Source organism: Aulonocara sp. 'chitande type north' Nkhata Bay, linkage group LG4 (genome assembly GCF_057382095.1).
Source record: "Aulonocara sp. 'chitande type north' Nkhata Bay isolate Kocher_YH1m ecotype deep benthic linkage group LG4, A_spYH_male_GT1.1, whole genome shotgun sequence".
NCBI lineage: Eukaryota > Metazoa > Chordata > Actinopteri > Cichliformes > Cichlidae > Aulonocara > Aulonocara sp. 'chitande type north' Nkhata Bay.
Window position 1 is genome coordinate 22,502,535 of NC_141347.1, and position 27,261 is coordinate 22,529,795.

At 41.9% G+C, this 27,261-nt stretch overlaps 4 protein-coding genes and 1 long non-coding RNA gene across 5 annotated transcripts in view; 4 read left to right on the forward strand and 1 right to left on the reverse strand.

The window, feature by feature from the left end:
* The first annotated feature begins 1,331 nt into the window (after positions 1–1,331).
* Positions 1,332–4,372, forward strand: anks4b (ankyrin repeat and sterile alpha motif domain containing 4B). Its single transcript, XM_086289170.1, has 2 exons — positions 1,332–1,643; positions 2,638–4,372. Exons 1-2 carry the CDS (start codon positions 1,483–1,485, stop codon positions 3,740–3,742), a joined length of 1,266 nt encoding a protein of 421 aa, XP_086145296.1. The 5' UTR covers positions 1,332–1,482; the 3' UTR covers positions 3,743–4,372.
* On the reverse strand, positions 2,182–6,198 carry LOC147332551 (uncharacterized). The gene is made up of 3 exons (XR_015128820.1): positions 5,278–6,198; positions 4,052–4,154; positions 2,182–3,743 (listed from the first exon to the last, which is right to left on the reverse strand). It is a non-coding gene; the product is annotated as an uncharacterized LOC147332551 (long non-coding RNA).
* On the forward strand, positions 5,284–10,531 carry LOC147332552 (kelch-like protein 24). Its single transcript, XM_086289169.1, has 12 exons — positions 5,284–5,409; positions 5,733–6,035; positions 6,120–6,254; positions 6,332–6,523; positions 6,651–6,794; positions 6,985–7,171; positions 7,600–7,746; positions 7,872–8,000; positions 8,893–9,069; positions 9,180–9,326; positions 9,414–9,579; positions 9,747–10,531. The coding sequence occupies exons 2-12, from the start codon at positions 5,745–5,747 to the stop codon at positions 9,901–9,903; spliced, it is 1,872 nt and encodes a 623-aa protein (XP_086145295.1). The 5' UTR covers positions 5,284–5,409; positions 5,733–5,744; the 3' UTR covers positions 9,904–10,531.
* A 1,890-nt stretch (positions 10,532–12,421) lies between these two features.
* uqcrc2a (ubiquinol-cytochrome c reductase core protein 2a) lies at positions 12,422–20,156 on the forward strand. The gene is made up of 14 exons (XM_086289171.1): positions 12,422–12,565; positions 13,535–13,636; positions 13,855–14,004; positions 14,162–14,226; positions 14,334–14,390; positions 14,493–14,617; positions 15,138–15,235; positions 15,363–15,420; positions 15,640–15,735; positions 15,824–16,023; positions 16,379–16,459; positions 16,535–16,611; positions 16,694–16,847; positions 19,837–20,156. The coding sequence occupies exons 1-14, from the start codon at positions 12,533–12,535 to the stop codon at positions 19,918–19,920; spliced, it is 1,380 nt and encodes a 459-aa protein (XP_086145297.1). The 5' UTR covers positions 12,422–12,532; the 3' UTR covers positions 19,921–20,156.
* Positions 20,157–21,688: 1,532 nt separating this feature from the next.
* Positions 21,689–27,261, forward strand: part of mosmoa (modulator of smoothened a) — a 30,153-nt gene continuing 24,580 nt past the window's right edge. The window contains exon 1 of the mRNA XM_086289172.1: positions 21,689–22,653. Coding sequence (XP_086145298.1) covers positions 22,548–22,653 — 106 coding nt within the window. The 5' untranslated portion in view covers positions 21,689–22,547. The remainder of the gene's footprint in view (positions 22,654–27,261) is intronic.

Sequence of the window (27,261 nt, forward strand, 5' to 3'; positions counted from 1 at the left end):
CTTCTGCCGGTTCTTTCTTCTTCTTCTGGTTTTGGTAAATCATTAACTTTAGCATAGAATTTATTAGCCACCTACTGGACTGGAAGGAGAAGTGGTGGAAAAACTATATGGGATTTTACAGCACTTATTTGCGGCAGTTCACCACAGCATGTGTGATTTTCCAGATTTTTTCTGACACACCCCCAAAGGGACAGACTTAGATATCATAATCATCTAGATATGACAACACACGGTCTAAGAGACTTACACTAATGCTTTTTTAGTACACTTATGTAAAATACACATGCTGGACTGTATCTGGGCTTGTACGCATACACTTCTGTTTCATGTTACTTCACATCAACAGTTTCTCCAATTCATTTCATGGAGAAATTTCTCTTTTTAACGCTAAGCTCTAAGGACGAGCTCCCATGATGAATATAATATCTTGTAAAAAGAAAACTATCCTGCAATATTATTTTGAACCTAAACAAGTAGCAAAATTAGAACATGTGACTAATCAGCCGTTTTTTAAAAAGTAAAGAAAACAACTGAATTGCATGTTTAAAAAAATGAACGTGTACCTTGATTAAATATATCCATCTTGCTAAAACTGTTTACAAACAAAACAATAAATGAATTTATCAAGAAAATAGATTAACACATGATTTAAATAATCACAAGCTGTTTGCAATAATTAATAATAAAAAATACTTTATTTTTCCTGTTTTTTAGTACAGTTGATACTTTAAGTATAGTGTGTTATTTTTACTTTTCCTGTAATTAATGACCCAATCAAGCATGTCTGTCAAGATTTTAACAATATCTAATTAGATTAGATGGATAAATAGATATATAAATAGAATAGAGCAATAATTTGTTAATAAAAGCTTTAATCATGTATTATACTTAAGACAGTTTTTAGGTATAAACGCTTTAAGTTAAAAAGTTGAATGTTCCAAGTTTTAAGTTGATTCAAGGTAACAGAGGGAGTTGATGTCGCTTTTTACTCTTTTAAATACTTTTCTACAAATTACAGAATAAAAATGCATCATAAAAACATCAGTTTACAAATGTTGATGAAGAATTTAGAGTTCTAACGAGCTAAAACCTGAAAACTAGAAATAACAGATAATGTTCCATTTTCATTTTACTGGTCATTCTAATCCACAACAATATATTATTCTTTCATAAAGATTGCTTTTGCCTTCAAACCTGTGAAGAAACAGTGATTACAGCAGAAACTCCTGCTGTGTGTGAACACGTTTTCTGGGTGAAATCGCAGTAAGGGATTTTTTATAGTGTTGAGGAAATGGGGCAGCTCACAGCAGTGAAGCGAACTTTGCTTTTGTTTTATGGCCCCGAGCTGCTGGTGCGTTGACGCCCAGTCATCGCTTTGTTTGCTTGGGTCTGCAGTCGCTTCTGCTCATCTGACGTTAGCCGGGGGGGCGCAGAGAAACTTGGATTTTTATTTTTCTCCAAGCTTTTCCCTTCTTACCAGAGATGTCTAGGTACCACAAAGCAGCGATTGATGGATACGTGGAACTCTTGAAGGAGGCCACGGTGAAGGACCTGAACACGCCAGATGAGGATGGCATGACTCCCACCATACTGGCTGCTTTTCATGGACATATCAGTGCTCTTCAGCTCATATGCAGCAGAAAGTAAGTTTTCTATCGCCTGTCCTTCATCTCACATCTTACACTGAGACAAAAACGACCTGAACATATGAGTTCTCGTCAAGTGTTTTCTTCAGGCTGTGTAATTTTTCTGTCATTTCTAAAGAAAACATAAAGTTAGACATAAAATATTTTCATTTAAATACATTATATTTTATAAAACCAAATAAGATTAAGATCTACAGCGGAACCAGGAACAGTGCTCACAGAGCAAAGGTTGACCAGCATGAAATAAAGTGTGTTTTATGCTTTCTCATATGTACTTTATTTGTTTTTGGCACCTCATCTGGATTTTTTCCACAGCTATTGTTCACTCCATTTTAATGAGCTAAGACTTTATTTCCCATTAGCTGAGCCAAAAGTTTAACCAGCCCAATCCATCCCACAAAAACAAAAGAGCTGTTCATCCAGGCCGTGCCACCACCACCACCGCCACCGCTACTCCACATGTACCTCCGTCCCTCTTTCACTACAACCAAGACCATACAAAATCAAGACCATACAGACTTTTGAGATTCAGAGAAGTTTAGTTTTATTTTATTTATATTTCAATGGGCATAAAGCGTGTCTTGGCTACGTGGCCAGGATTATCTAAACCATTTCCTCTTTGGTCATTACGCAGCATGAACTGGGATTTATGACAAGGTGTAACAGTCACACAGCAATCAAAACTTGACAGGGGGCAGCAGTAAAAGGACTTTAAGTCTTAATAGCTCACTAGTTAACTTCACCCATCTTTAATTTGTCATATGCTAGATTTGGATGTGGATCTATTCTCTGTTTTAATTTAATTTCCTGGACTGATCCTGGACTGACATTTTTTTAAATGTCATTTTTTATCATTTAATCATTTTCTCTAAACTCATGAAAAACTACTGTGCATGGAGTTTGGTATAAATCAGGAATACAGAATAGCCAAATAATGAAAATATCATCACTAATGATAAAAAAATCTTTTGTGTGTGTTCGTGTTGTACAGAGGAGATCCCAACAGGAGTGACATCTGGGGAAACACACCCCTGCACCATGCAGCAGGTAACGGCCACATGCACATCCTCAGCTTCCTGGTCAACTTCGGCGCCAACCTTTTTGCTCTGGACAATGAATTCCACACGCCAATGGATGTCGCCGCTTCACGCGACCACATGGAGTGTGTGCGCTTCCTCGACGCTGCTGCTGCAAAGCAGACCAACCAAAATCCGAAAAAGGTCGCCAATCTGAAGAAAGAGGCAGAAAAAGAGGCAGAGAAACGCGTGAAACTCTGTGAGAAGGTGAAGAAAAAACACAAAAGCAAAATGGATAGAATGCAGCGTGGGAGCAACTCCGGCTCCTTTTCAGATGCAGGAACAGCATCGTCACTGTCAAATGATGGCACCATCACGGGCGTCAACGAACACTTCTCCAAGCTCATCACTGACGATAAAGTTGGCTCTATTAAAGGCACACTCCTGAAGAAGTTTGGGAAGAAGGACAAAGGCACGCTGCAGAGGTCAGAAGGAAGTGGGAACGTTATCTTCCTCAAACCAGAGAGCGGATCTGAGAACCCAGACTTTGTGGACGTCTTCAACGAGCAGGAAGAGAACATGCTAGAAGAAATGGACAGCTTCGGAGATGACGACGACGATGGAGGCCAAGTGAAACAATCCATCTTCAATCGGCCCGGCCTTGGAGGTCTGATGTTCAGGAAGAAGATGGGGCTAGACTCTGACGACATCCCCAGCAGTGCCAATGAAAGCCTTGGTTACCTCGTTCAAAGCGAGACGTTTGAGGCAGACGAAGACACCTCTGGCTTGATGACGGGCGACAATGCACTGCCGTGGGAACAGGAAGATCTGGGACTGGATGACGATGAAGATGAGGAAACCTCTCCTTTGGATGTGTTCCTGTCCTCTATCTCCTTGCCAGATTTTACGCCCGCATTCAACAGAGAGCACCTTGACTTGGAGGCACTCTTGCTTTGCTCTGATGAAGACCTCAAAGGGATCCGCATCCAGCTCGGACCCAGGAAGAAGATCTTAGAAGCTGTTGCTCGCAGAAGAAAGGCGCTGGAAAATGCAGGCGTCATGAAGGACAGCTCCTTGTGATCTGAAACAAAAACAGTTATTTATCCTCCAAATTTAAAATAAGCCTTTTGTCAGTTCAATTTCTGTATAAAACAAACATGATTCAGCAAACTAGTGAAAAATTCCAACATTTCTACAGATTGAACTTTATTGATCATATTATGACAATATGTTCCGTGTATACCTGTTATATCAAGTTAAAAGTGGCATGGCAGCATCAACCAACAATATCAACAATATCTTATACATCTGGTTTTAAAACAAGAGAAGAAAAGAATAATTATGGGAAGAAAAATAAAGAATAATAAATAATAAAGTGTTGGTATTGACCTGCTGGCTGACTTTCTCCACATATGAGGTGATATGGCACACAGATGATTTGCTTGTGCAGCTGAATGTTTTATTGTAATCATGTCGACCTCAGATAACACACCTGTTAAATAAACAAAACGTACATGATAGTCTCTCCAGTTTAATATTTCCCAATGGGTTTTAAAATTTCCCTGACAGGAACAACAGCTGCTACGAACACAACAAAAAAGAGAGGAAAACAAGCACAGGAGCCACTAAATGACTCACAGCAAATACAAGCAGGCAGGCTAAAACTGGTGAACTAGTAAACACAATGGAGTGACCTGAATAGAATAGAATAGAATAGAATAGAATAGAATAGAATAGAATAGAATAGAATAGAATAGTCCTTTAATTGTCCCACAAGGGGAAATTTGGTTGTAACAGCAACACACACATACACAAAAACAAAAAAACAACAACAAAAAAACAAACAGAACAGGACACAGGACATTGAACAGAAACACAAACATTTTTTTTTTACATATTTACATCATGGATAATAGTTACCAAATCAGGGTACTGTACAGTTATTAAAATTAAAGTACAGATAAGTGGCAAACCCAGGTTGTAGCGTGCAAACAGAGCAGGATACTGCAAGATGTTTAAATAGTTAAGAATATTTAGAATAATTAGAAAAGTACAGATTGTGTATTGCACCTGTGCATTAAAAAGTAGACATGTAACTTACAATAAGTTAGTATATATAAATTGAGAAAAAGTAATGTGCAAGTTATAAAAGTAGTATTTGTTCGGTTGATTGGTGCAAGTTACAGCGCTGATGTAAACATCTATGTTTGTTGAGAGCAGTTTTGATTGCACAGTCTGACAGCTGCAGGGAGGAAGGACCACTGGAAACGCTCCTTCTTGCATCTAAGATGCAGCAGTCTGTCACTGCTCACCAGTGAGTGTATATACAAAGAGCACCGATTAAAGTACATGAAATATTTAGGAGGAGGTGAAAAAAAGGGACACACACACACACGAAAATGACGTGACATTATTCACGAGATATGATTTTGACATGTTTCACAGATTGTAGGCCAATAAGTCATTTGCAACAGTTTGCATACACTTTTTAGAAAATACCGGAAATCATATTTTTTGGCAAACGATCAGATTTTGCAAAAAAGTAGGGAAAAATTTGTGTGTCACTCTTTGATGAACAAACAAAGCAGGAACTACATGGGGGTGAACACTCTTACGTTTGCCGGGTGTGTGTGGGCGTGGCTTGCAGCGAGAGGCGTTTAATGTTGCTCAGGACTGTCGGAAGCTGGTTTGGTTGGTATGTGGGAGAGCGAGTAGTCCTCCGCAGCAGTCACGACTATGTGTAACAGGTGAGTTGTTTTGGTCCCTCCGCTGCTGAGTGATTAATCTCACCTGTGTGTGGATCGCATATCTGTTCTTGAGCTGTCTGAGTAGTCTGGCTCGACACAAAGCCGCTTCTTTTGGCCGCTGCCTCACAGCTAAGCCTCATTAGTGAGACAATCTCGGGTCCTCTCTCCCCGCCTTGCTTTGCAGCCTTCTGCGACTTACACGCATTTCACTTTCAAATGAGTGCTTTGCGAGGCTGATTTGCGTTGCCAGCTATGTCTCAACCCGTTTTCTGATTGTCTTAGTTTGCGTTCAAGAGTGCTAACTGTGATATTTTGCCTCCCAGGCTTGGGTTGCAATGGCAGACATGGCTGAAATAATCTCCGTCAGCGCCGGTTTGCTCCTGCCTTCCTCTATCAACGCCACCGTTAAGGTCCAGGAGGAAGCCAGCCCGACTCCTGCCGTTGTCCCTGCTCCCCAGAACAGCGAGGACTACCTGTTTGTGGAGACCAGGCACCCCAACACAGTCCTGCAGGGCCTCAACAGCCTGCGGCTCAACAACGCCTTCTGCGATGTGACTCTGTGCTGCGGAGGACAGGAGTTCCCCTGCCACCGCATAGTGCTGGCATCTTTCAGCTCCTACTTCCAGGTAAACGCACTTTTCCTCACATGTATGTCCATACTGAAAACGACTCCACCTTTAGAATCATGTGTTTTCCTTCTCCATCCTTAGGCGATGTTTTCCGCTGACCTCATAGAGTCCAAGCAGGAGCGTGTTGCCATCAATGGTGTTGAGCCTCAGATGATTGGCATGCTGGTGAGCTACGCCTACACATCAGAGGTCTACATTTCCAAAGCCAACGTGCAGGTAGTGAATCTTCTCATGCCTCTTCATTGCCGTCATTCGTGAAGCGCGTGCGTGCTTAGAAAGTGATCTGTATCCAGGCGCTGCTGGCAGCAGCCAACCTGCTGGATGTGATGGCGGTCCGAGAGGCCTGCTGTCGCTTCATGGAGCGTCAGATGGACGAGATGAACTGTGTGGGTATTCACTGCTTTGCTGAGGCGCATTCCTGTAAGGTGCTGGAGAAACGCAGCATGGACTACATCCTTGAGCACTTCAGCACGGTCTGTCAGCAGGTGAGGGTGTGATGGAAACCCAGAGTAGGGAGTCGTGAAGGAGGTAATCTTGTATCACCTACTGTTAATGCAAAGCTGTGCCCTCACATAAATAATCAAACTCTCGGCGCTTCCTGTCTTCCTCCAGGAGGAGTTTCTGTCTCTGTGTGTGGACAAGCTGACGGAAATCCTTGCCAGCGATCTCCTCAACGTGCCCAAAGAGGAGACCGTGTTTGAGGCCGCCATGCTGTGGTTGAATAAATGTTCCTCTCGCAAACAGAGCTTTGAAAAGGTGAGAGGAGAGTTATTAGCAGGTAATTTCAGGCTTATCTTTAAAAATAAAAGGGGGGGTTCATACATTTTTGTTGTTTGGTGCTATCCTGTTATCAGGGGCGCCATACTCCATGAATGAAAATCCATGACCACAGCAGCTGCTCATGAGTACCACCCATCAGATCCCCTTCCATTTTTGTTCCTCAAAGGTCCTGGAGCACATCCGCCTGCCTCTCATCAGCCCCTATTACCTCCATGATGTGATTGAGTCTCTGGACGTGGTGAAGGAGAGCCAGGTCTGCCAGAGGCTCATCTCTGAGGCCAAGGACTATCTGCTGCTTAAGGACCGGCGTGGAGAGCTCTACTGCCCGAGAGCGAGGCCTCGCAGGTCCACTGGTAAAAATAAAAAAACACTCACGTCTGAATCAAAGAGCTAATTTTTAGCTTTGCACTATTTTCTGTCAGCCTGGTGATTTGTCAGTGTGTATCTGTCTCCCCGTCCTCATACTCCGCAAGGGTTTAAGAATGCTCGGCTATTCAATGGAGAGACGATTATTTGGGTCTATCTTCTTCTATTAGAAGAAAGATTTTGGATTCCAGATTTTTAGATGTTTGCTGGTTTTCCCGGTTTGTGTTATCAAACTGTGGACCAAACAGTTTTAGCCTAATCCAGATGCAAATCAAGAGAATAGTGGAAGTTGAATATTAAATGGCTGGCAGCTCCACGCACTCTTATGTTGTACCATACAGGCTGCTTTTTTTCTTTTACATTAACATATGTGGCTCACTCCTCTCTTCCTCTACTCCTGTTGCCACGGAAACAGGAACCGCTGAAGTGATAGTCACAGTTGGCGGGGAGGACGACAAGGTGGTGCTGCGCAGCGTCGAGAGCTTGGATCCTGTGACGAGCCAGTGGAAGAACCTGGCATGCCTGCCCTTCGCCGTGAGCAAACACGGGCTGGTGGTCTCAGGTGAGGGGGTCAGTAAAACTCAGCCTGATGGGTTAAGACACTCTGAAATGCACAGATAAACTTAAGTGCTGAAAATGTATACTTCTGCTTATCCAATCACCTTTCTTCCTTGTCCCCGCCTGTAGATTCGACCCTGTATTTGGCAGGTGGAGAGTTTCCCGATGGCTCAGCCAGCAGAGAGATGTGGCGCTACGACCCCTGCTTTGACTCCTGGATGGAAATGGCACCCATGAATGTAGCTCGCTCGGAGTTAGGTGAGGGAGTCTTGGTAATTACAGCTTCTGTCTTTCAGCCACGTTACCCTATTTTGCTTCTCAAGAACTCTATAAACTATCCTAACTTTGTTTGATTCTAGTAGCTCCAAAAGGAGTCTTTTGATTGTTATAATCCTACTTTAAAAAATTAAAAAAGAGAATCCAGACATTTCCATAGCAGATAATAGAAAAATGGGTCCCTTTCTGCCATTTAATTGTTTTTTTTGCTGTTTGGTGCTGAGGAGGAGGAAAGTGCTTTTATATAAGTGCCTTTGTGTAGTATGAATGGCAATAGTAGACGTCTTAAACAATAGAAAAAGCTGTAAAACTTATGACAACACAGCTATAAGTTCAAAATCGACACACTCATTCACATTTTTTTTTTTTTTGTTTTTTTTCAAAGCCTTCCAGTGGCCCCCAGTGCAGTCTTTGCTGGGCCACTTCTGTCCTTTGGACCTCATGTTTGGCACCACTACCATACATGATGCACAGTTCAAAATCTTTATCTCAAACTGACCCTTAATGAGCTGTCTTACCTCCTTTCCTCTCCCTCTAACCCAGCTTTTATCTGATTGGCTGCCCCTCCCAAACAGAAGGATTGAGGTGGCCATAGCTGTGCCCTTATGATCTATGCGCCTCCATAAGTGGAAAATAAGTGGAAAACTGAGCATTAAATGTACTTTAATATTGCTAATAGTGATGTCTTCTACATATACTGACTTTATTAACTCAAATGTTGACCTACATTAATGAGCATCTGTCGTTGTAATGGTTAATGAATAGGACAGAAAACATGAAAATTAGACCGGGGCATGAGATGTCCAACTGTAAACTGAAGGACTGTTTTTAATTGCAACAATGTTTATTTATCCGCTGTGCCTTCTCCCCACAGGCCTGGTGATGCTTGATGGCTTTGTGTACGCAGTGGGAGGGTGGGAGGGACGCTCACGTCTGGACTCGGTGGAGTGCTACAACCCCCACACCAACTCCTGGCAGTTTACAGAGTCTGTGAAGATGGCCGTCACAAGTCCAGCAGTGGTGGCTCTGGACGGCCTGCTCTATGTTACTGGTAGAAAACGCAGGTTTTTACACGTGCAGGGGTTTTTTTTTTTTTTTTGTTGTTGTTGTTCATTTTGATTCTATGTGGTGTATTTATTCACTCGGGATGTGTCACGGCAGGTGGTGCGGTCCTAGAGGATGGTGACGGCACAGATCTGGCACAGGTGTACAACCCTAAAACGGCAGTATGGACAGAGGTTGCCCCCATGCAGATTGCCCGCTCTGGATCAGCTGCTTGTACTCTTAAAGGAAAGATTTACGTCATAGGTAACAAACTTATCATCCAGCCCATTAACTGTGCTTTGTTCTGGTTCCTAAAAGTGCAGTCATGTCTGTTAAATCCTTTTTTTGTAGGCGGATGGCATGCCTCGACAGAGAACACGGATAAAGTGGAGTGTTACAATCCAAAGACCAACCAGTGGACGATGTGTGCCCCCATGAAGGAACGACGCTATCGGCCCGGCGCTGCTGTCGTGGATGGCAAAATCTATGTCTTGGGAGGAGAAGAGGGCTGGGACAGGTGAGGAGCTTTCTAGAAAAGACGTTGCCTGTAAATTTCGTGTTTTCCAGGCGATTGCAGAGCTCACATTTATTTGAAATATTAAGAAAATGAGGGTTAAATTCCTGTGGATTAAACACAGGAGAGGTGAATGAGGTTGTCTAAAGCTGATCCCGCTCTGCATGCAGATATCACGACACTATCGAGAGGTATTGTGACGAGACGGACACGTGGGAGATTGTTGGGGAGATGCCTACCAGCCGCAGCTGGCTCAGCTGCGTCTCTCTCCGGCTTAGAAAGGACATCCAAGTGAGCAGCAGTCCCGGGACGCCCAGTGAAAATTGAGGACAACAAATGGGAAATCTCCTGTGGTTTTGTTTGTTTTTATTTTTTTAAATTGCACTCTCCTTGGAGATTATGCGCTACAAGACTCAGAGCTGCGAAGACTGGCGTGCTGGGGAGTGATGCCTGGAACTGGCACTGAGCTGCTTGAGCTGTTTCTGGGACCTGTTTGGTGACAGCCTGTGGAATAAGTCTTAATCACTTTGGGGTCCTTTCTTTTGTGGCTTGGCAGCAGGGGTGCAGTGATTTAACATAAATGATCTGATGTCCGCAGTCTAAACTCGCTCTGTATGATGTGAACATTCTTTAGTTGTTGTTTTATTGTCCGAGCGCCACAATCTGGATGTTTTCCCAGCCGATGGGGTTATTTTTGTATTATGTGACTGTATTTATTGGAGGTTGATAAGATTAGAATGGTCCTCTTAAAAAGCTCTGTGGGCCAAAGAGTCAGTTATGAATGTTTTTGAAGGTTACCTGTGTGGGCGGGGCAAAGGTGTACATGTGAGTGTTTTTTGTAATTACACATTGAACTTCTTAGTGATTGTCTTGACTACCTGTTATATGTTGAGTATATTTTTGTAATGTGCGTCATGCATACTGGTGAATTAAAGTGAAAATGACTTGTAATAAAGATGTTTACTTCTTTACTGTGAATGTGGGTGGGTCAGTTTTGTTTTTGTTTTTTCTTTTTACAAATGAAGCCTGAAAACAATCGAAAGTATTGATGAATGCACTCCTGCTACATTGACATTTTTAAAGAGTATCAAATACCCAAGATCAGAATCAGCTTTATTAAGTACATGTAGAAAGCAGATGATACTGTCAGCATGATGCAGACAATAACATGTATTTCATATTTATGGCTCAGTGTGAAGATGTTGGAATAAATAAGGGATGGATGACAATCTCATAGCAGCAGTAGGTACAGTCAGCATGTTTAATGCTGTTTTGTTTTTAAAATTAAGATTTGTTTGTTTAATATTACAATCTTGAAATCTTTCAGTTGCACAGAAGACTTTGGGGCTCTTGATGTGTTTCTTGTCTCTAGAATTGATTTTTTCCAGTCAAATTTCTTTTTGGTTTTCTTCTTTCTTTTCTGGTTCACGCTTCTTGTCACAGCTTGCTCCGCTTCACCTGGACACAAACGTGTTTCCTTCTTTAGAGAAATGGGGGCGTGGCTGCATGCAGACTGAACATTCTTGGTTCAAAATCAGTCTGCCTTCCTAACATACGCACGGCGGTGTGCACGTTTTATAATCATATAATTAATTTTGCGCACATTTTGCTTGTTTTTTTTGCGCAAGGCGAAAAAAGTTTCCACGAACATTTAAAGACGGGCTCGTGCTGCCTACGTGCGATCTCCACACAGCCACACCCACATTTATTTAAGGAAACACGTTCACCTCCAGGTGAAGCGGAGAAACACCGACCGCAAGAAAAAGAAGGAAATGGGTGAAGGACAAGAAGCGCGTGACCTTTTAGCACGAGATGATAAAAACAACAAAATAATAAAAATCCAGATACCTCATAAAATCTGGGGGATAATGCGAAGAAATTTAGAATAAAAGTTTTTAATTAACATTGTTTGGAGGGCTGATATCAAAGGCAAGATTTAGGAAAAGCAGCATTACAGTAAAAATGCATCAAGCTGGCAAAGACTAAGTATTTTTCCTCTGCATTTTAAATACATTTTCTTAGGTGGCCAAGTTCACAAAATCATTTCAGTTAGTTTAATAGTTTTTTAAATTGTCTAGTGTTCTTTTTTCTTCTTCTTGTTTTTGTTTTAAATCGAAGTTTAGTTTTTAGCTTAGTTTTAGTTTTCTGTAGTAGACTTTGTGTAGTTGACTTTGTGACATCCACACCACCTTTCTGGTACAATAACTTTAGTGCCATGTCAAATTGTATCTATGCTTTTCCAAGTTACAGGCTTTCCCTGATTTCCTGGGGTTGAGAAGTTTTTCCAGCATTTCTCATGTTTCTCATGTTTACATAAAAGACCAACAAATTTTATTGTGCGTGGTGAAACCGATGCTTCATTAGCTAAATTTATCTCATTAAAATGCCTGGAGGCTGTCTGCATCTGAAAAACATTTTAAAGAGGCAAATGAAGTTGAAATGTGTGGGTCCACTATCCAGAGTGATGGACAATGCAAAATAAAAAAAAAGAGAGATGTAGGCAGGATGGAGTGGGACAGAAGGATAGCAGCAAACCTGAAATGAAAGGTTTACAGGATGGTAGTGAGACCTGCTATTATGTCACAAAAAGATAGAAGGTGAGTGACTGTAATTAACAGGTTTAGAAGTCAGTACATCTGAGGGACAGCTCAGGTTGAGCACTTTGGAAATAAATCGTCCAGAGGGGGGTGAGTGGATATACTGGACAAAGGATGTTGAAGAACGAGCTGCCAAGCAGGAGGAGAAAGGGGAGGAATGATGTTTATTATTATTTGCTGATGTTGTTAATGAGCCACAAGCCGAACAGTTTTCACTAGCTCAAGGAAACTTGAAACACGCTGTGATACTTTTATTTTGAAAGGTTTAGCGACTACACGGCGCAGTGAGTTGTGGGTAAGACGTCAGTCTGCCACCATATCTGTCTTTCTGTACCGGCTGAAGGAGAGAGTGAGGAGTCATGAGAGGAATACAGTCTCTGAACACTATCTCCGTGAGTCCTGTGTTGTGTTGGTGCGGTCTGAGTGGTGTCATCCGCCGGATCTGCTCCCTGCTCGTCCCGGTCTAAAAAAACCGACCATTCGCTGTAGCAGTTAGCCTGCTAGCCGGTTAGCTCTCCAAGTTTACCTACCGTAAAACGGTTTCTGTCTCGAGTTAGGGGCAACGTTCTAATTTCATCATTCACACGTACTGAAAACAATAAAATAAACATCAAGTGTGCAGTAAAAAATATAAATACAATTTGAAAAGCGTGTGGGCTCGACTTAGCTGTTTTATGTCGCCTTTTGCATTGCTGTGGTAAGCTGGGTGTAACCTGAAGGTCATCCCTGAATTCCAGTCCACCAGCGTCCGTTTTGACCGAACCAGGCCCCCTATTTGGTCATAAATTCGGTGTTATCCAATTATGATGCTAGTGCATTCCCACATTAGTCCCAGACTTTGCTGCCGGGACATAAATGTGCACAGGTCACGTCAGGTCAAGCTGCTCTCAGCCTGCACACACAGGTGCTGTTTTGATTTTGTGGTCCTATTAAGACGGCCTGGTTTTAGGGGGCCTAGATCATACTTTTGGGCATTTCTGCAAGAAAAATTACTATTATCAGTTATGCAAACCCAATTAAAAGTAAAAATAATATTAGATGATTGCAGTATTAGATTATATTAGGTTGTTGTCTCAAGACCTTCCTAAAGCAGCTCCATGTGACATAGAAAGGCGGTGACTTCCCTAGCTGGTGATATTTGTGTAATCTGCGTGTTACTTGTATGTGTTAGTAGCTATTATGTAACATTAGAGGTCATGTTACTCTTTGTTGGATTAAGATTCTGCCAATTTAGTGTTTACACACAGTTTAAAGCAGCACGATATATACGGGATTGTGGCTATAATTCAGTAATAACTTCCTGTTCTTATTTTAGCTGCTAATGAATCATTGTCTTTAATTACGGTGTCACCTTCCTGCAGAAACGTTGCTACGCAGCTGCCAGGAGGAGCGGTAGTCTGGCTGAACCCCTCTCAGGTCTGAAACCGTCCAAAGGCGCACCTCTTCCTCCCCAGGATGCCCAGGTAGGTGCTGCTCTCGAATCGAACAAAACACAATGGAAATCTAACTCACAGCTGGTTGTCATGATATTTTCTTCCGAAAAAACACTTCTGCTGTGTTTTGTGAGCTTTTGCAGTATTTTTCTAATTGCTGGTGTCGTCTTAAGTTGCAGTGTACCACTAGTTTTGTTTCTGTGTGAAAGTTGTGTGTTTTGTGTAACATTTTTTCTTTCCTCCTTCAGGTGTCCAAGCTCCCAAACGGCCTGGTGATAGCTTCGCTGGAAAACTACTCCCCCGTGTCAAGTGTTGGTGTGTTTGTGAAAGCTGGGAGTCGCTATGAGACTGTGGAGAACCAGGGTGTCTCCCATGTGTTACGACTGGCAGCGAACCTGGTAAACTGTGAATGAGCTTGTAAGCGTGTGATAGCTAACTTAATTATTCCTGAGGTTATTCTTACCACAATAAGAAGGACATGACTGCACTTGTTTTTATCAGCACCTCTAGCCTGACAGCCTACGCTGCTTACTTATCTTATTTTTATTTTTGTAGACTACAAAGGGAGCGTCTGCCTTCAAGATCTGTCGCAGTGTGGAAGCAATCGGGGGCAGCCTGAGGTCAGTGAGCACACTTCATGCACACACTGACCGTCGCTGCTTTTGTTGCTCAAAATTATGCAGCGGATCACACTGAATCAGCTGTGTTGTCATCTCTATCCATGCAGCGCGACATCATCAAGAGAGACAATGGTCTACACTGCCGACTGTTTGAGAGATGACATGTAAGTGCTCCCATATTAACGTCAAGTTATTTTTTTCTCTTCTCTATTTTCATTAAAACTCGTCAGGCTGTGTTGACACTTCGCTGTCCTATTTGTGTCCAGAGATTCATTAATGGAGTTTCTGGTCAATGTGACTACAGCTCAGGAGTTTCGGCCATGGGAGGTGGACGAACTGACGCCCAGAGTGAAGGTTGACAAGGCTCTGGCTCAGCAGTGTCCTCAAATAGGTGTGTAACAGAAGCAACAGTTCATCTCCTGATTGCCTGTATTTTTACTGAGGAAATAGTTTTATCAGATGTGAAAGTGATTTTTAATTTCTAAAGAAGATCCTTGATGATTTTATTTGGCTATAATTATGTAAAACATCAAAAATCTTCTCGCTAAGCTGCGGTAGACCTCAAGGCTATATAATGTTTTTGCTCTGAGTTTTGTGGCCACTTCAGAAATGCTTAACGTGAGCTGTTGGGATTGAGGCATTTTTTGGTTTTTTTGTGCCATTTCAGTCAGATCTGTAGCCTCATTGAGCAGTAAGCATTCCAGTCCCTCTCATATTACTGTAGATATATTATATTCTGCATGGTTTCTGACATACGTTAATACTTGTGCAAAAGTTGTTTAATTAACTTGATTTCTGAAAAAAGTCCTGTGCATTGTTGCTGTTTTTGTTTGTTTGTTTTTTAGATGCAGCAGTTTTTGATTATCCATATTTAAAGTTTTCATTGTGTCCTGTTCAATTTTCTCCTGCAGGTGTAATTGAGAAGTTGCATGAAGCAGCATACAAAAACACCCTGTCCAACTCTCTGTACTGCCCTGACTACATGGTCGGCCATGTCTCCTCTCAACAGGTAAGGATATGCGTTACATCTTTTTTTTTTTTTTTCTTAAGGGTCTTAAAGGGTCTATTCAATTAGCAAAATAGTACTTTTTGTGATGCACTTAAACACCTGTCCTCCTCCTTATCCTTCCCTGTAGCTTAAGTCATTTGTTGAGGACCATTTCACCACTGGCAGAATGGCTCTAGTAGGACTAGGTGAGTGTTGTCCAGCCTTGATTGCTTCATCACAGCTGCCCCCCCTTCTTCATTTGGCTTTCCTAATAGGTAGTTAGCAATCTCCAGCCTAAGCAGTCTTGCTTACGTGTGAGCTTACGCTTGTCTTAAATCTCAATGAGATAGTGAGTCACTGCTGACATGTCAGAACTCTGTTCCACTTCACTCATTTATGGATGTTAATCTCATTTACCCATTCAGGTGTAAACCACTCGGTCCTGAGGCAAGTGGGTGAGGGGCTCTTGAGTGCCCGCAGTGGGGTTGGGGCCCCTGTGGCTAAATCTGTGTACCGTGGAGGTAGGAGCTTGTGTTTTAAAATAGCAACTTTAAATTATTTCTGCAATCCGCCGCTGCCTTGTTCTCATGAGGAAATATTGTGTGTTAGGTGAGCTGCGAGTGCAGAACAAGGATGAGCTTGTCCACGCTCTGATTGCCAGTGAAGGTGCTGTGACAGGTAGTGCCGAGGCTAATGCTTTCAGTGTGCTGCAAAGGATCCTGGGAGCTGGTCCGCATGTAAAGAGGGGCTCCAGCATCACCAGCAAACTGAGCCAGGGGATCGCCAAAGCTACCACACAGCCCTTTGATGTGAGTTGAAACAGGACAGCGACACTGGTTTTTGTAGCCGTAACAGTTCAAGTCCATTTTTAATGAGTCTTTCTGAGATGTGTTCCCCCGATTTAATGCAGAAATCTGTCAAAAAAGCCAAAAACTGGCGCACGATGCTTTCCGTCAGCCTGGAACTGACAGACAAAGAAAAGGCTTCAGTGGTCTTTTCCTTTGATGAAGTCTCTTGGGGAAACTTCTCCAGAAATCTGCTGAAAGAATGATTTGCCTCAATTGGAGTATTTAGAATAGTTTTATTTTTTAGGATGCTTGGCTGTTCTTGTTATAAATGCACAGTTTCTCACTCTACATCAGATAACCTCTGGTTGTCTTTCAGGCCACTGCCTTCAACGTCTCGTACTCCGACTCCGGCCTGTTTGGGGTCTATACCATTGCACAAGCTGCCTCTGCAGGAGAGGTAGTTGCCAAGTTTTCTGTGTCTAACTTGATTTAAAAAATTTGCCGAAATGCCAGAATTATTCTCTCTGTGCAGGTGATCAAAGCCGCCATTGCACAGGTGAGGGGTGTGGCCGAGGGAGGCGTGTCTGAGGCTGACATCACCAGAGCAAAGTAAGTTCATACAAAGATGACGCAGGTGGAGTTCTAACTGGTCTGTTGCTCACTCCTGTCTGTGTTTGACACCTCTGTGCAGGAACCAGCTGAAAGCGGAGTACTTGATGTCGATGGAGAGCTCAGAGGGGCTGCTTGAGGAGATTGGTGCTCAGGCTCTCACCGCTGGAGTGTACCAGGCCCCTGACGCTGTCCTCAAGGCTATAGATGCCATCACCCAGAATGATGTGGTTAAGGTGTGTGCTTTCAGTGAGATTTTAATAGCATGACTTAACAAACAGCTGCAGAAGAACAAGCTAGCTGTTAGAAGTGATTATTGCAGTCTAGAGTACAGTTGTGGTCAGACGTTTACATCAACTCATTAAGGGAATGAATGTCATGTAATTTGGGGATTTTAATGATTTCTTTGAACTGGGTGGAATGTTTGTAAAGCATACATCTTTACATACATTGAATCTACAGTATATATCATCCTAAAGACTTTAAAAATACTTATACAGGGCTCTAGAGTGCGACCAAATTTTTCAGTGGTGCGACTAAAAAAATAAACAACTGTTCAGGTAACAACAACAAAAAAAAAAAATCTCTGCAACTCTCCGTGTGGTGAACAACAGACACACATTATGCCCCTATCGTGGACTAAACCAATCAGAGATAGTCAGGAGCGGGACCTCTCTGATTGGCCGTGGTCCAGTTGAAAGTGCAGGTGGATAGAGGGAGGTGAGTAGCTTGAATAAAGCGATATCGATTCATTAAATCCTGAATTGACTTTAAAATATAACTGTGTTTTGCCAGAAACGGCAGATTCTCAGATTAAAGCTCATAAAACTATTTCAACAACTATTTCAACAACCACCAAACAGCAAATGAGAGCAGGTACACGCACTCCACACAAAGACGTAAACACAGAACGGACTCGACGCATCAGAATCAGCTTTGTCTTTCTCGGCTTTCTCGCCCGACGGCCCGTAGACGGACACGCTGTCAGAGCTTAGCGATTCTGATGCGTCGGTCTGCTTTGTGTTTACGTCTTTTTGCGCTGATTCTGAGCTACAGGTTTTGTGTCTCTCCAACCAAAATTCACCGAGCCAGCTGCAAAAGAAGCAGCAAACTACGCTTCACATTTGATAAATGTCGTCATGAATTCCCTCTGACTTTTGCTGTTTTGCTTCCACCACAATAAAAATCACACTTCATGCACAGCTCTCTCGCTCTGTGTACTTCAGGAACAGTTTCCTGTCTCAAATCTCTGTTTTCTGCATTATTCATTCGCTTATTAACCACCAGTCCACCGTTGTTTACAGCGCTGTCGGCCACTGTCTTTTTCTTTTCTTTTTCTTTTCTTTCACTTAAATGACCTCGGACAAGAAAGCCTAATTTCTGCTGTTCAATACTGAAGAAATTTCAACTTTTTAAAATTATGCAAAATTGCAGAATATTGCAGAATATTTTTAAGGTTATCTGCTATAAAAAGCCAGACCAGAAAAATCTCCTTCATGTTTTTCTGTGTTTTATTCTCAGTTACTTTCACACAAAGGCATCTGCTGTGATGTTCACAATTCTGATGAAGTCAGTACTGATAAATGATCAGAATTATAATATTTCTGACTGTCTGAGGCTAAATTGAATCGAATCAGGACTTTGAGAACCGGAATCGAATGGATTTTAGAAATCAGTGATGATACCCAGCCCTAGTGAGCAGCCTTGGCCCGACAGAAGTGGATGTAGCTGTGGGTAATAAGAAAAAATGAAAAGAACGATTGATAACTTTTTTGTTAAGTTAAGGCCTGATCCGTCTGAAATTCATAGCCAGTGCTCTGACACGGTGCCATCAATCTTTGAATGCTGAAAAAGCACAGTGTATCCAGAAAACACATTATATGCTGCAATAAATGCACTGCCCAAGTGTCCCCTCTCCCCACTGCCTGTCAGCAGCATGCAACAGCAAACAGGTCGTCAGAGGAGGCCGAGATGATGATTAAGTTTAACATTTTCTACAATATTGACAAAGCACTTTAAGCACAAGATTGTTAGTTAATAATTTAGAAAATTATGGCCCATGGCACTAACTTTTAGCCATGGGCGCACCGGTGCGCCCATGGCTAAAAGTTAGTCTAGAGCCCTGCTTTATATATACAAATACTTGCATACACCCCTATTAATATTTGGTAAATGTCCCTTAGCAAGTTGCACCTCAACAAGTTGCTTTTCATCATTAACAAGCTTCTGGTATGATTCTGTGGGGACCACTCTTCCTTGGTTCCTTAGACTTTTCCATTATTCTGAGTAGTGGTCAGTCCAGTGAGTGCTGTTAAACAAATCCTTTCTATGTTGGCAAAGAGAAACTACCAGCTGTAGTCAGTCTCTCTCATTAGTTCACTAACGAGAAGTTAATAGGCGTTATCAAATGAAAAGGCATTGTAGAACCTTCAGCACCACTTATTAAAAGTTATTTTTAAGTAAGTATTTGAGGTTATATGCATACTTTTGACCCTGTGTGGATTAGAGAAAATCCAGAATAACTTGAAATAGTCATTAAAGTATACTATACAATCATTCAACCCTGAAAAAGTTTTAAAAAGTCATTAAAAATGACCATGACATCCATGTCCCTGTAAATTTCCAACCACACTTATATACATGTGGTTTTTAGATTCAATGCATGTCAAATTTAAACCCATTTGATGGATTTTATATCTGATGTCGTGTCATTGTTACATTACTGGGTTGCAGTGGCAGCAGTCTTACCTTTATGTACCCCATCTGTAGTAGAGCGTGGGTTGGAGTCATAAATCATCCAGTAAAGGCTCACTAGTTTGTTCATGTCCAAATAAAACAACAGTTCATTAAGAAGCGATGCAATAGATCATGTTGACAGTGCGTTTTACTGAAGGGCTTTTGGGATTATACAGATCATTACAGAGTAAATATTGTTTTAGTTTCACATTTGAACCTCATTTCAAATAGAAACACTGTAGTTCCTCTGAGCACTGGTAGCAGCCTCAGTTTGAAAATATATCCCTGAAGACTATACTAACAAAAACAAAAGTTATTAAATTATGCGTGCAGGCTATTTATTCATATGTTTAAACTTGCATTTGTGTTTAGTCGCTGCGTGGGGTTCTGTGTAGTGTTGGAGCTGTGGCAGGGTTTCGGTGGACTATAAATACTGGGATATATTTGGAAATATTGCCCGTCAGTGAATTTGCTCTGTTTTCTTTACAGGCTGCAAAGAAATTTGTGGATGGCAAGAAGACCATGTCAGCTAGTGGACACCTCATTAATACACCATTTGTGGATGAAGTATGAAAATGCACATAAGAATAATAAGAACAGTTGATTTTTCTTTCTGCTTGGGCATGCTGTGCCTGGATGTTGCCTCCTGCAGCAGTTCATTGGATGTCACCTGTCATTTGTAGTTTGTCCTGCAATATGTGTGAGCACCAACAGAGAGATGCAGAATTGTAATGTCTGTTGTGGGGGAGAGGGTGGATTCATCAGTGTAACTGTACATCAGTGTAAATTAAAACAATTACAGTAAAACACTTGGGTTGTTGCTTGATTTTGCATTTTTGAATGACAAGTTTCTGGCATGTGTGCCGTGCACAAGTGCGGTCTTCTGCATGAGATTGATGATTCCACACCATCATCTTGAAGAGTGCTTGGTTTTGGATGACGTTAGCACTATGTGCCAACACTGGCAGCAAAAAGCTGTTATTTTAGGTAATGAGCACTTTAGCACCAAGAGGTTTTGTTTCATTCATCAGCCAGTGGGGGGACCCAAAAGCGCACAAACATAAGTTGACGTTTGAGGGTTGTCTTGTAGATCGTCAGTAAAAGAGCTAATACCATACTGGCAATAAACTGGGTTTCATTTAAAACATAGAAGCCCTCTACAGTAAAGGCCTAAGCCATCTCTACTTCCTGAGATGACTGAGGTTGTTTAACATCTGCCAGCTCTCATCATGCGCTCAACATTTTTCTGTAATTTAACAAATGCATTATTTTATGCCCCCCGTGTATTCTGTAAGGTGCCTATTAATGTGCAGGCTGACTTGTGTCTGTAAGATGAATAGTTGCACACAAGAGGTGGAGTTTGTGCAAAAAAGTAGCAGAAAGTTGTAATTATTTAGTGGAATATGTGATATTTAAATGAGAAACTTCCCTCTGGGCATGTTGTCCCTGCACACTCTAAGATAACTTGTACTTTCCATTCAGTAAATGGCTATGAAATCAAAAAGGAGAAAAAAAAAGATGAATCCTTTCTGCATCTAAATATTAAACATTTACAAAAGGGAGTCTAAGTCAACAGCAGTTATATAGTATTAATACCAATGCTGGTATTGGATTGATATTAGCGTGACAGGATCGATATAAGTTCACAAGGTCTTTTAGGCCAATTAAAATGTGAAAAATTAGCAGATGTTGTGTGCAGTTATAACTATTAAAACACTGAAATTTCTCAAATGAAAACCAGTGAGCAGTTTATTATGAAAGATCGTGTTTTTTCTCTTATTATTGGTCATTATTTAGACAAAAGTGTTTTTATAGGATTACTCGATTTGTGTTAAATATGTTATTTTTAGAAATGAAAAAAAAAAGTTCTTTTGTGTTGACTGTCAGGCATATTTTATTTATAGCCTTTGGGGCAATTAAGAGAAGTTGAGCCGCTTTGGAGACCTGCACAATTATATTCCAGGTCTCCAAAAAACAAAAAAAAAAAAACAGTTTCAAAATAAATGATAAGCTGAAAGGTGTTAACTAATTATTCTGGAAAATAAAAATCAGTGATTTAGTAATTACTAAAATATGTTCACAGTTTGCAAACAAATGATTCCTCTCATACATCATAAGCTGCCTATTATAGGCTAAAAGTATCAGTATCGGTATCGGCAGTACTCGCTCTGTGTTTACTTGGTATCGGTTCCATGCCAGCATTTGCAGGATCGCACAGCACTATTTTCAGGACAAAAGACCCCCAGTCTTCACACAGTATCGCGAGATACCTCCCCACCGAACGTGAAGACACCGAGGTGTGTGTGTATGTATGTGTGTTTGTGACGCTGCGTGGGGGTGTCCGCCTGATGTCATTAAGCAGGAGGGGAGGTTGAGCTAGCGGTGGGCATACGGGTGGAAAGCATAACAATAACGTCCAGGCTAGGACTCACAGCGTTGCTTTTGCATTGAAATACGCAGTGTTTTAAACTCCGGGCTTCCCATCACCGTGGTCCGGAGCAGGAGAACACAGGAGTCGGGTAGAGGCTGGCAGGCTAACGGACCGAAAGCACCAGATGCTATTCCAGCGGAGAAGGAGAACGGGGTCCCAGCAGCAGCAGAGGGTGATGGGTTCTCGTTTCCCTGACGGGTAACAACAAACCTGAGCTAAAGACAGAAATAAACGCGGATATTGCCAAGTGAGGGGAGCTTTCTTCTGTTCTCCGGCACCTCCGTTTGTGTGACATTGTTCCTGAAATGCTAGCGCAGTTGCGGTCTCGGCCGTCGAGCAGCCTCTGGGCCGCAGCTCGGCACACCGAGCCCGAATCTGGGAAATAGCTAGCTAGCTGCCTGCTAGCCGCAGCTGTACCCCGATGCCGCTGCTGCTGCGGCTGCAGCTGTTAAAACGGATCCAAAAAACAACTCAAGCTGTTTGGGGGCTCGGTGCTGATTAAATTATCGTTTTACATTAGCGAGCTACAGCAAGCACTTGAGATGTGATGCTTTTGTGCCTCGTATTTGAGCCTTTTGTAGCTGGAGGCTTTCGCTTGGCTGACGCGAAGGAGCTAATGTTGCTGCAAAATGCACAGCAGAACCACAACAGCAGGCTCCTGTTGAAGGGGGCGAGGTTGGACTGATAACGGCCACGGTGTCTCTCAGCACCCCCGGAGTCACATTTTGGACATTTTCCCACGTCATTCACAGCTTTCTCGGCTGGCGACATGGATAAACTAACGATCATTTCGGGGTGTCTGTTTCTGGCAGCAGATATCTTTGCAATAGCCAGCATTGCAAACCCGGACTGGATCAACACCGGTGAATCAGCAGGTAAACAAGGCTGGCCATTTAAAGCACTTTTGTGGGAGTGTGTGCGTGTTCTGTCTTTACATTGCAGCAGTGTGTGCCATGAGGTGAGCTAAAGAAAGAAATATCCCATTGTGTGTGCAAGGGTTTCATCTGCAGCAGCATCTTTTGTCTTTCACAGCAGCAGCAGCATTGTTTGTAAAGCTGATCGGTTTCATAATTGATTAATCAGCACTTTGGACCTCCGACATAGACTTGTCACTACTTGTTCTTTTCAATCAATCATTGAGCCTATATAGTGTCATAAATATGTCCATCATGAGATTGAGGGATGCTCCTGTGTACATCAATATCTACCTTGTTGACAGACAGCTGATGTTTGCATAGCAGTGGTTTATATTTAGTCATTTTTGTAGTGAATGTTTCCCTTTTTTATGACAAAAAGGAGAAATAAATAACAGAAAAACATTTTTTAACAATAGTGTGTCACATTGTTTTCCAAGCATAAAACCCACCTGCAAACAATTACATGAAATTCACAAAGAAAGTGCAAGATATTTGAAAAGCTAGAGCTGGAGACTGTTTCTTTAGGAAAGCTGTAGAACAGCTGGCTGATGAAATGGTGAGCTGAGTGTGTTTTTAAAAGTAATTTATCAAGGAAGAAAAGACAAATTATTGCTTGGACCACCTTGTAAAATCAGCCATGGATTCCTTTTTTTGATTTCAGCATCTATAAACTCAGCATCTTTAGATTAAAAAAAATCCAGTCATGTTATTGCTTACATATTACTTTCAGACATTAAGAAGATTCATGAAGCACTAAAAGTAATCCTGAGTTAATGCACTTGACTTGACTTTTGAAGCGACCTCCGTGTGATCAGTCCCATAGCCAGCATGTTTATTTGTGGCGCTCTGGCTGATTTGGGATGGAAGCACGTGCTGTTCGGGCCGTTGACAGACAGCTGCTACTCTTTGTTCCCTCTGCAGGATGACAGCTTAGTAACTGGGTCATGGAGGGTTCATCATCCACCAGTACACATGCACACTGCGTTTGCTTGGTGGAATAATTAATCTGCAAAAAAAAAAAAGTCTTAATAGGATGCTGATGAAATGAGGACGTTGTCTACAGTGACTCCAGTTTGATCGAGCTGCGTAATTGGTCTCCAGTGCAGTTTAGTTCTGGACACTTTGTCTCAGTTCATCTATACTTAGCACACTGCAGCCACAAGAAGTGTGCATGGTGACTGCACGCTGAGATCTTCACTTCTGTACCTGCATGTGATGAAAGTTGAGCCATTGCTATATTTGAAGTGGAGGATTGTGATGAGTGTGGGCGTTGTTATTGGGGTGGATGTTGTACAGTGATCAGGTTCCCTGTTGCTGTCACTCTTCTCACTTCCCTTCACAGGTATCACATTTCTCTTTGATGACTGAGATGTGGCCACTCTTGGATGGTTTTATGTGGCATGTGGGTGATAAACCACTCGTGTTCATCTTTTTCACATCTTTTAAATTGTTTTTTTTCTTGTCATTTTAATAATATATGAAGCATTTGAAATGCATAATAGGAGCTTGACGTAGGTTTACAATGAGTGTTAGTCAACGTTATGTAATGTCTTTTCAGTAGTTTCCCACAGATTTGAATTCTCTTTGTGAGGGTAGCACAGTTTTGTGAGTGTTTCAATGGAGGAGGGACAAGCACACTAAACAGTTCTGTTTATTAGGGCTCCTTGATTATGGTAAAAGTATGGTAATCATAATCTGAAGTATTTTGTTCAGTGTTGGGATTGCAGTTATTTACCATCATATAGGCGTTGGAAAAATGTAGCTTTAATCTGTTTGTCCACTTCGGGGTTGTGAGTGGGCTGGATTCTGTCTCAGCTGTCCGTAGGATGACAGGCAGGAATGCACCCTGGACAGGTCGCCAGTCTGTTGCAGGGCATTCATGCTCACATTTAATTCAGAATCCTCAATTAACCTAACCCATGCATGTCTTTGGACTGGCAGGAAGTCAGAGTGGCTGGAGAGAACCACCAACCAGACTGGATTCAGTACCAGGAACTTCTGGCTGTGATGTAACCTTGCTAACCACTACACCGTTGTGCTTCCTGCAATTTCTTTAGTCTTTTAATTATATTTCAACAAAACTAAAAATTCTACTTAAAGGCAAAATGAGCACATGATTGCAAAACAGTGTCATTTTCATTAGAATTTAATTTGATTAAATACACAGCCTTACAGTGGATTTATGTCTCTGTTCCCAAATCTGTAAAGACCACTTGCATAGGCTATTTTGTAGGTTCTATATAGATTCATTTCAGATGTGTGTATTAAGCTTTACTTGGATTGGATTGGTTGGATTTAGCAGCTTTAACAACTTAAGGAGTTATACTCCTTAAGTTTAGAATTTGTTTCTAACAAACCAAAATGTGGTTCTGTTTCTTAATATACTTTTCAACACCTTAAGGATGCTTATAACCAATATGTAGTTCAGTTTTATTTTTATGCATACATATAATTGAAGGCACTTTATATGGTAAGGTAACCTTGTAAGATATTAGAGATGGGACAATCAGGTGATCCTCTATGACTAGTAATTTGGCAACAGTGGGGTGGAAGAACCCCCTTTTAACAGGGAGACACATTCAGCAGAACCAGGCTCAGGAAGGGGGGACAATTTGCTGTTATCTATTGGGGTACAGAGAATAATACCAATAGAACCAATTGCAGTAGTCATGTAAATCCTGATATTATGGTTTAGAATGAGACAGTTATTCATTACCACAATGGTGTTATAATTAACTGCACATCACTATATCACAGTGCATTATTCCTACTCTTTCACTATACCAACTACAAAAATGAACACACATGCACGCCGGCACTTTCAGTGTATGTGGGAAAACTGAACATGCTTGTCATCATAGACACAAATCAAACCCCTTTTAGCCCAGTGGTTCTCTGACTTCTTCTGCAGGCCCTCCCCTCTCAAAGATTAAAAAAAAATGTTCAAACTACTCTTTCCCATCCTTACAGTGAACCAATATAAACACACGCTTGCATTGCACATATAAAATTTCAGTGTGTGAAATTACTGGAAAAGGGAATGCAGAACAAATTGTATTGTAAAAGTGGTGTTTTACCTAGTTTGGCTTCATTCTTGCCCACACTAGGGATCATCATTTTTCATTGATTTTTCTCTGGGAACTATTTGACTATCCATCATTAACATCCTTCCAGGCACCAGTTAAAAATATTTTAGGCAGAAAATGGTCTCATGAAGAATTTTTTATTGTTATGTAATGTATAACTTGAGTGTTTGAAAGGCTCTGTGGTCTTTCAGCGTGTATGAGATATGCAGCATTACTTTTTGTGGTTTTTCTATTTCTATCTGACTTTTGGTGTTTGTTAATTTGCCTTAGGGCTACTTGTCATGCCTTAAGCAAACTTGTCCATGCCTTGCTAGCAGTGCAGAGCTTTCTTTAACATCAGTGCCTCACACTGATCCCTATACAGTGGGGCAAAAAAGTATTTGGTCAGCCACCGATTGTGCAAGTTCCCCCACTTAAAATGATGACAGAGGTCAGTAATTTGCACCAGAGGTACACTTCAACTGTGAGAGACAGAATGTGAAAGAAAAAAAAAAAATCCATGAATTCACATGGTAGGATTTGTAAAGAATTTATTCGTAAATTAGGGTGGAAAATAAGTATTTGGTCACCTCAAACAAGGAAGATCTCTGGCTCTCACAGACCTGTAACGTCTTCTGTAAGAAGCTTTTCTGTCCCCCACTCGTTACCTGTATGAATGGCACCTGTTTGAACTCATCATCTGTATAAAAGACACCTGTCCACAGCCTCAAACAGTCAGACTCCAAACGCCGCCATGGCCAAGACCAAAGAGCTTTCGAAGGACACCAGGAAAAGTATTGTAGACCTGCACCAGACTGGGAAGAGTGAATCTACAATAGGCAAGCAGCTTGGTGTGAAAAAATCAACTGTGGGAGCAATCATCAGAAAATGGAAGACATACAAGACCACTGATAATCTCCCTCGATCTGGGGCTCCACGCAAGATCTCATCCCATGGGGTCTAAATGATCATGAGAACGGTGAGCAAAGATCCCAGAACCACACGGGGGGACCTGGTGAATGACCTGCAGAGAGCTGGGACCAAAGTAACAAAGGTCACCATCAGTAACACACTACAACGGCAGGGAATCAAATCCCGCAGTGCCAGACGTGTTCCGCTGCTGAAGCCAGTGCATGTCCAGGCCCGTCTGAAGTTTGCCAGAGAGCACATGGATGATACAGCAGAGGATTGGGAGAATGTCATGTGGTCAGATGAAACCAAAGTAGAACTTTTTGGTATAAACTCAACTCGTCGTGTTTGGAGGAAGAAGAATACTGAGTTGCATCCCAAGAACACCATACCTACTGTGAAGCATGGGGGTGGAAACATCATGCTATGGGGCTGTTTTTCTGCCAAGGGGACAGGACGACTGATCCGTGTTAAGGACAGAATGAATGGGGCCATGTATCGTGAGATTTTGGGCCAAAACCTCCTTCCATCAGTGAGAACTTTGAAGATGAAACAAGGCTGGGTCTTCCAACATGACAATGATCCAAAACAC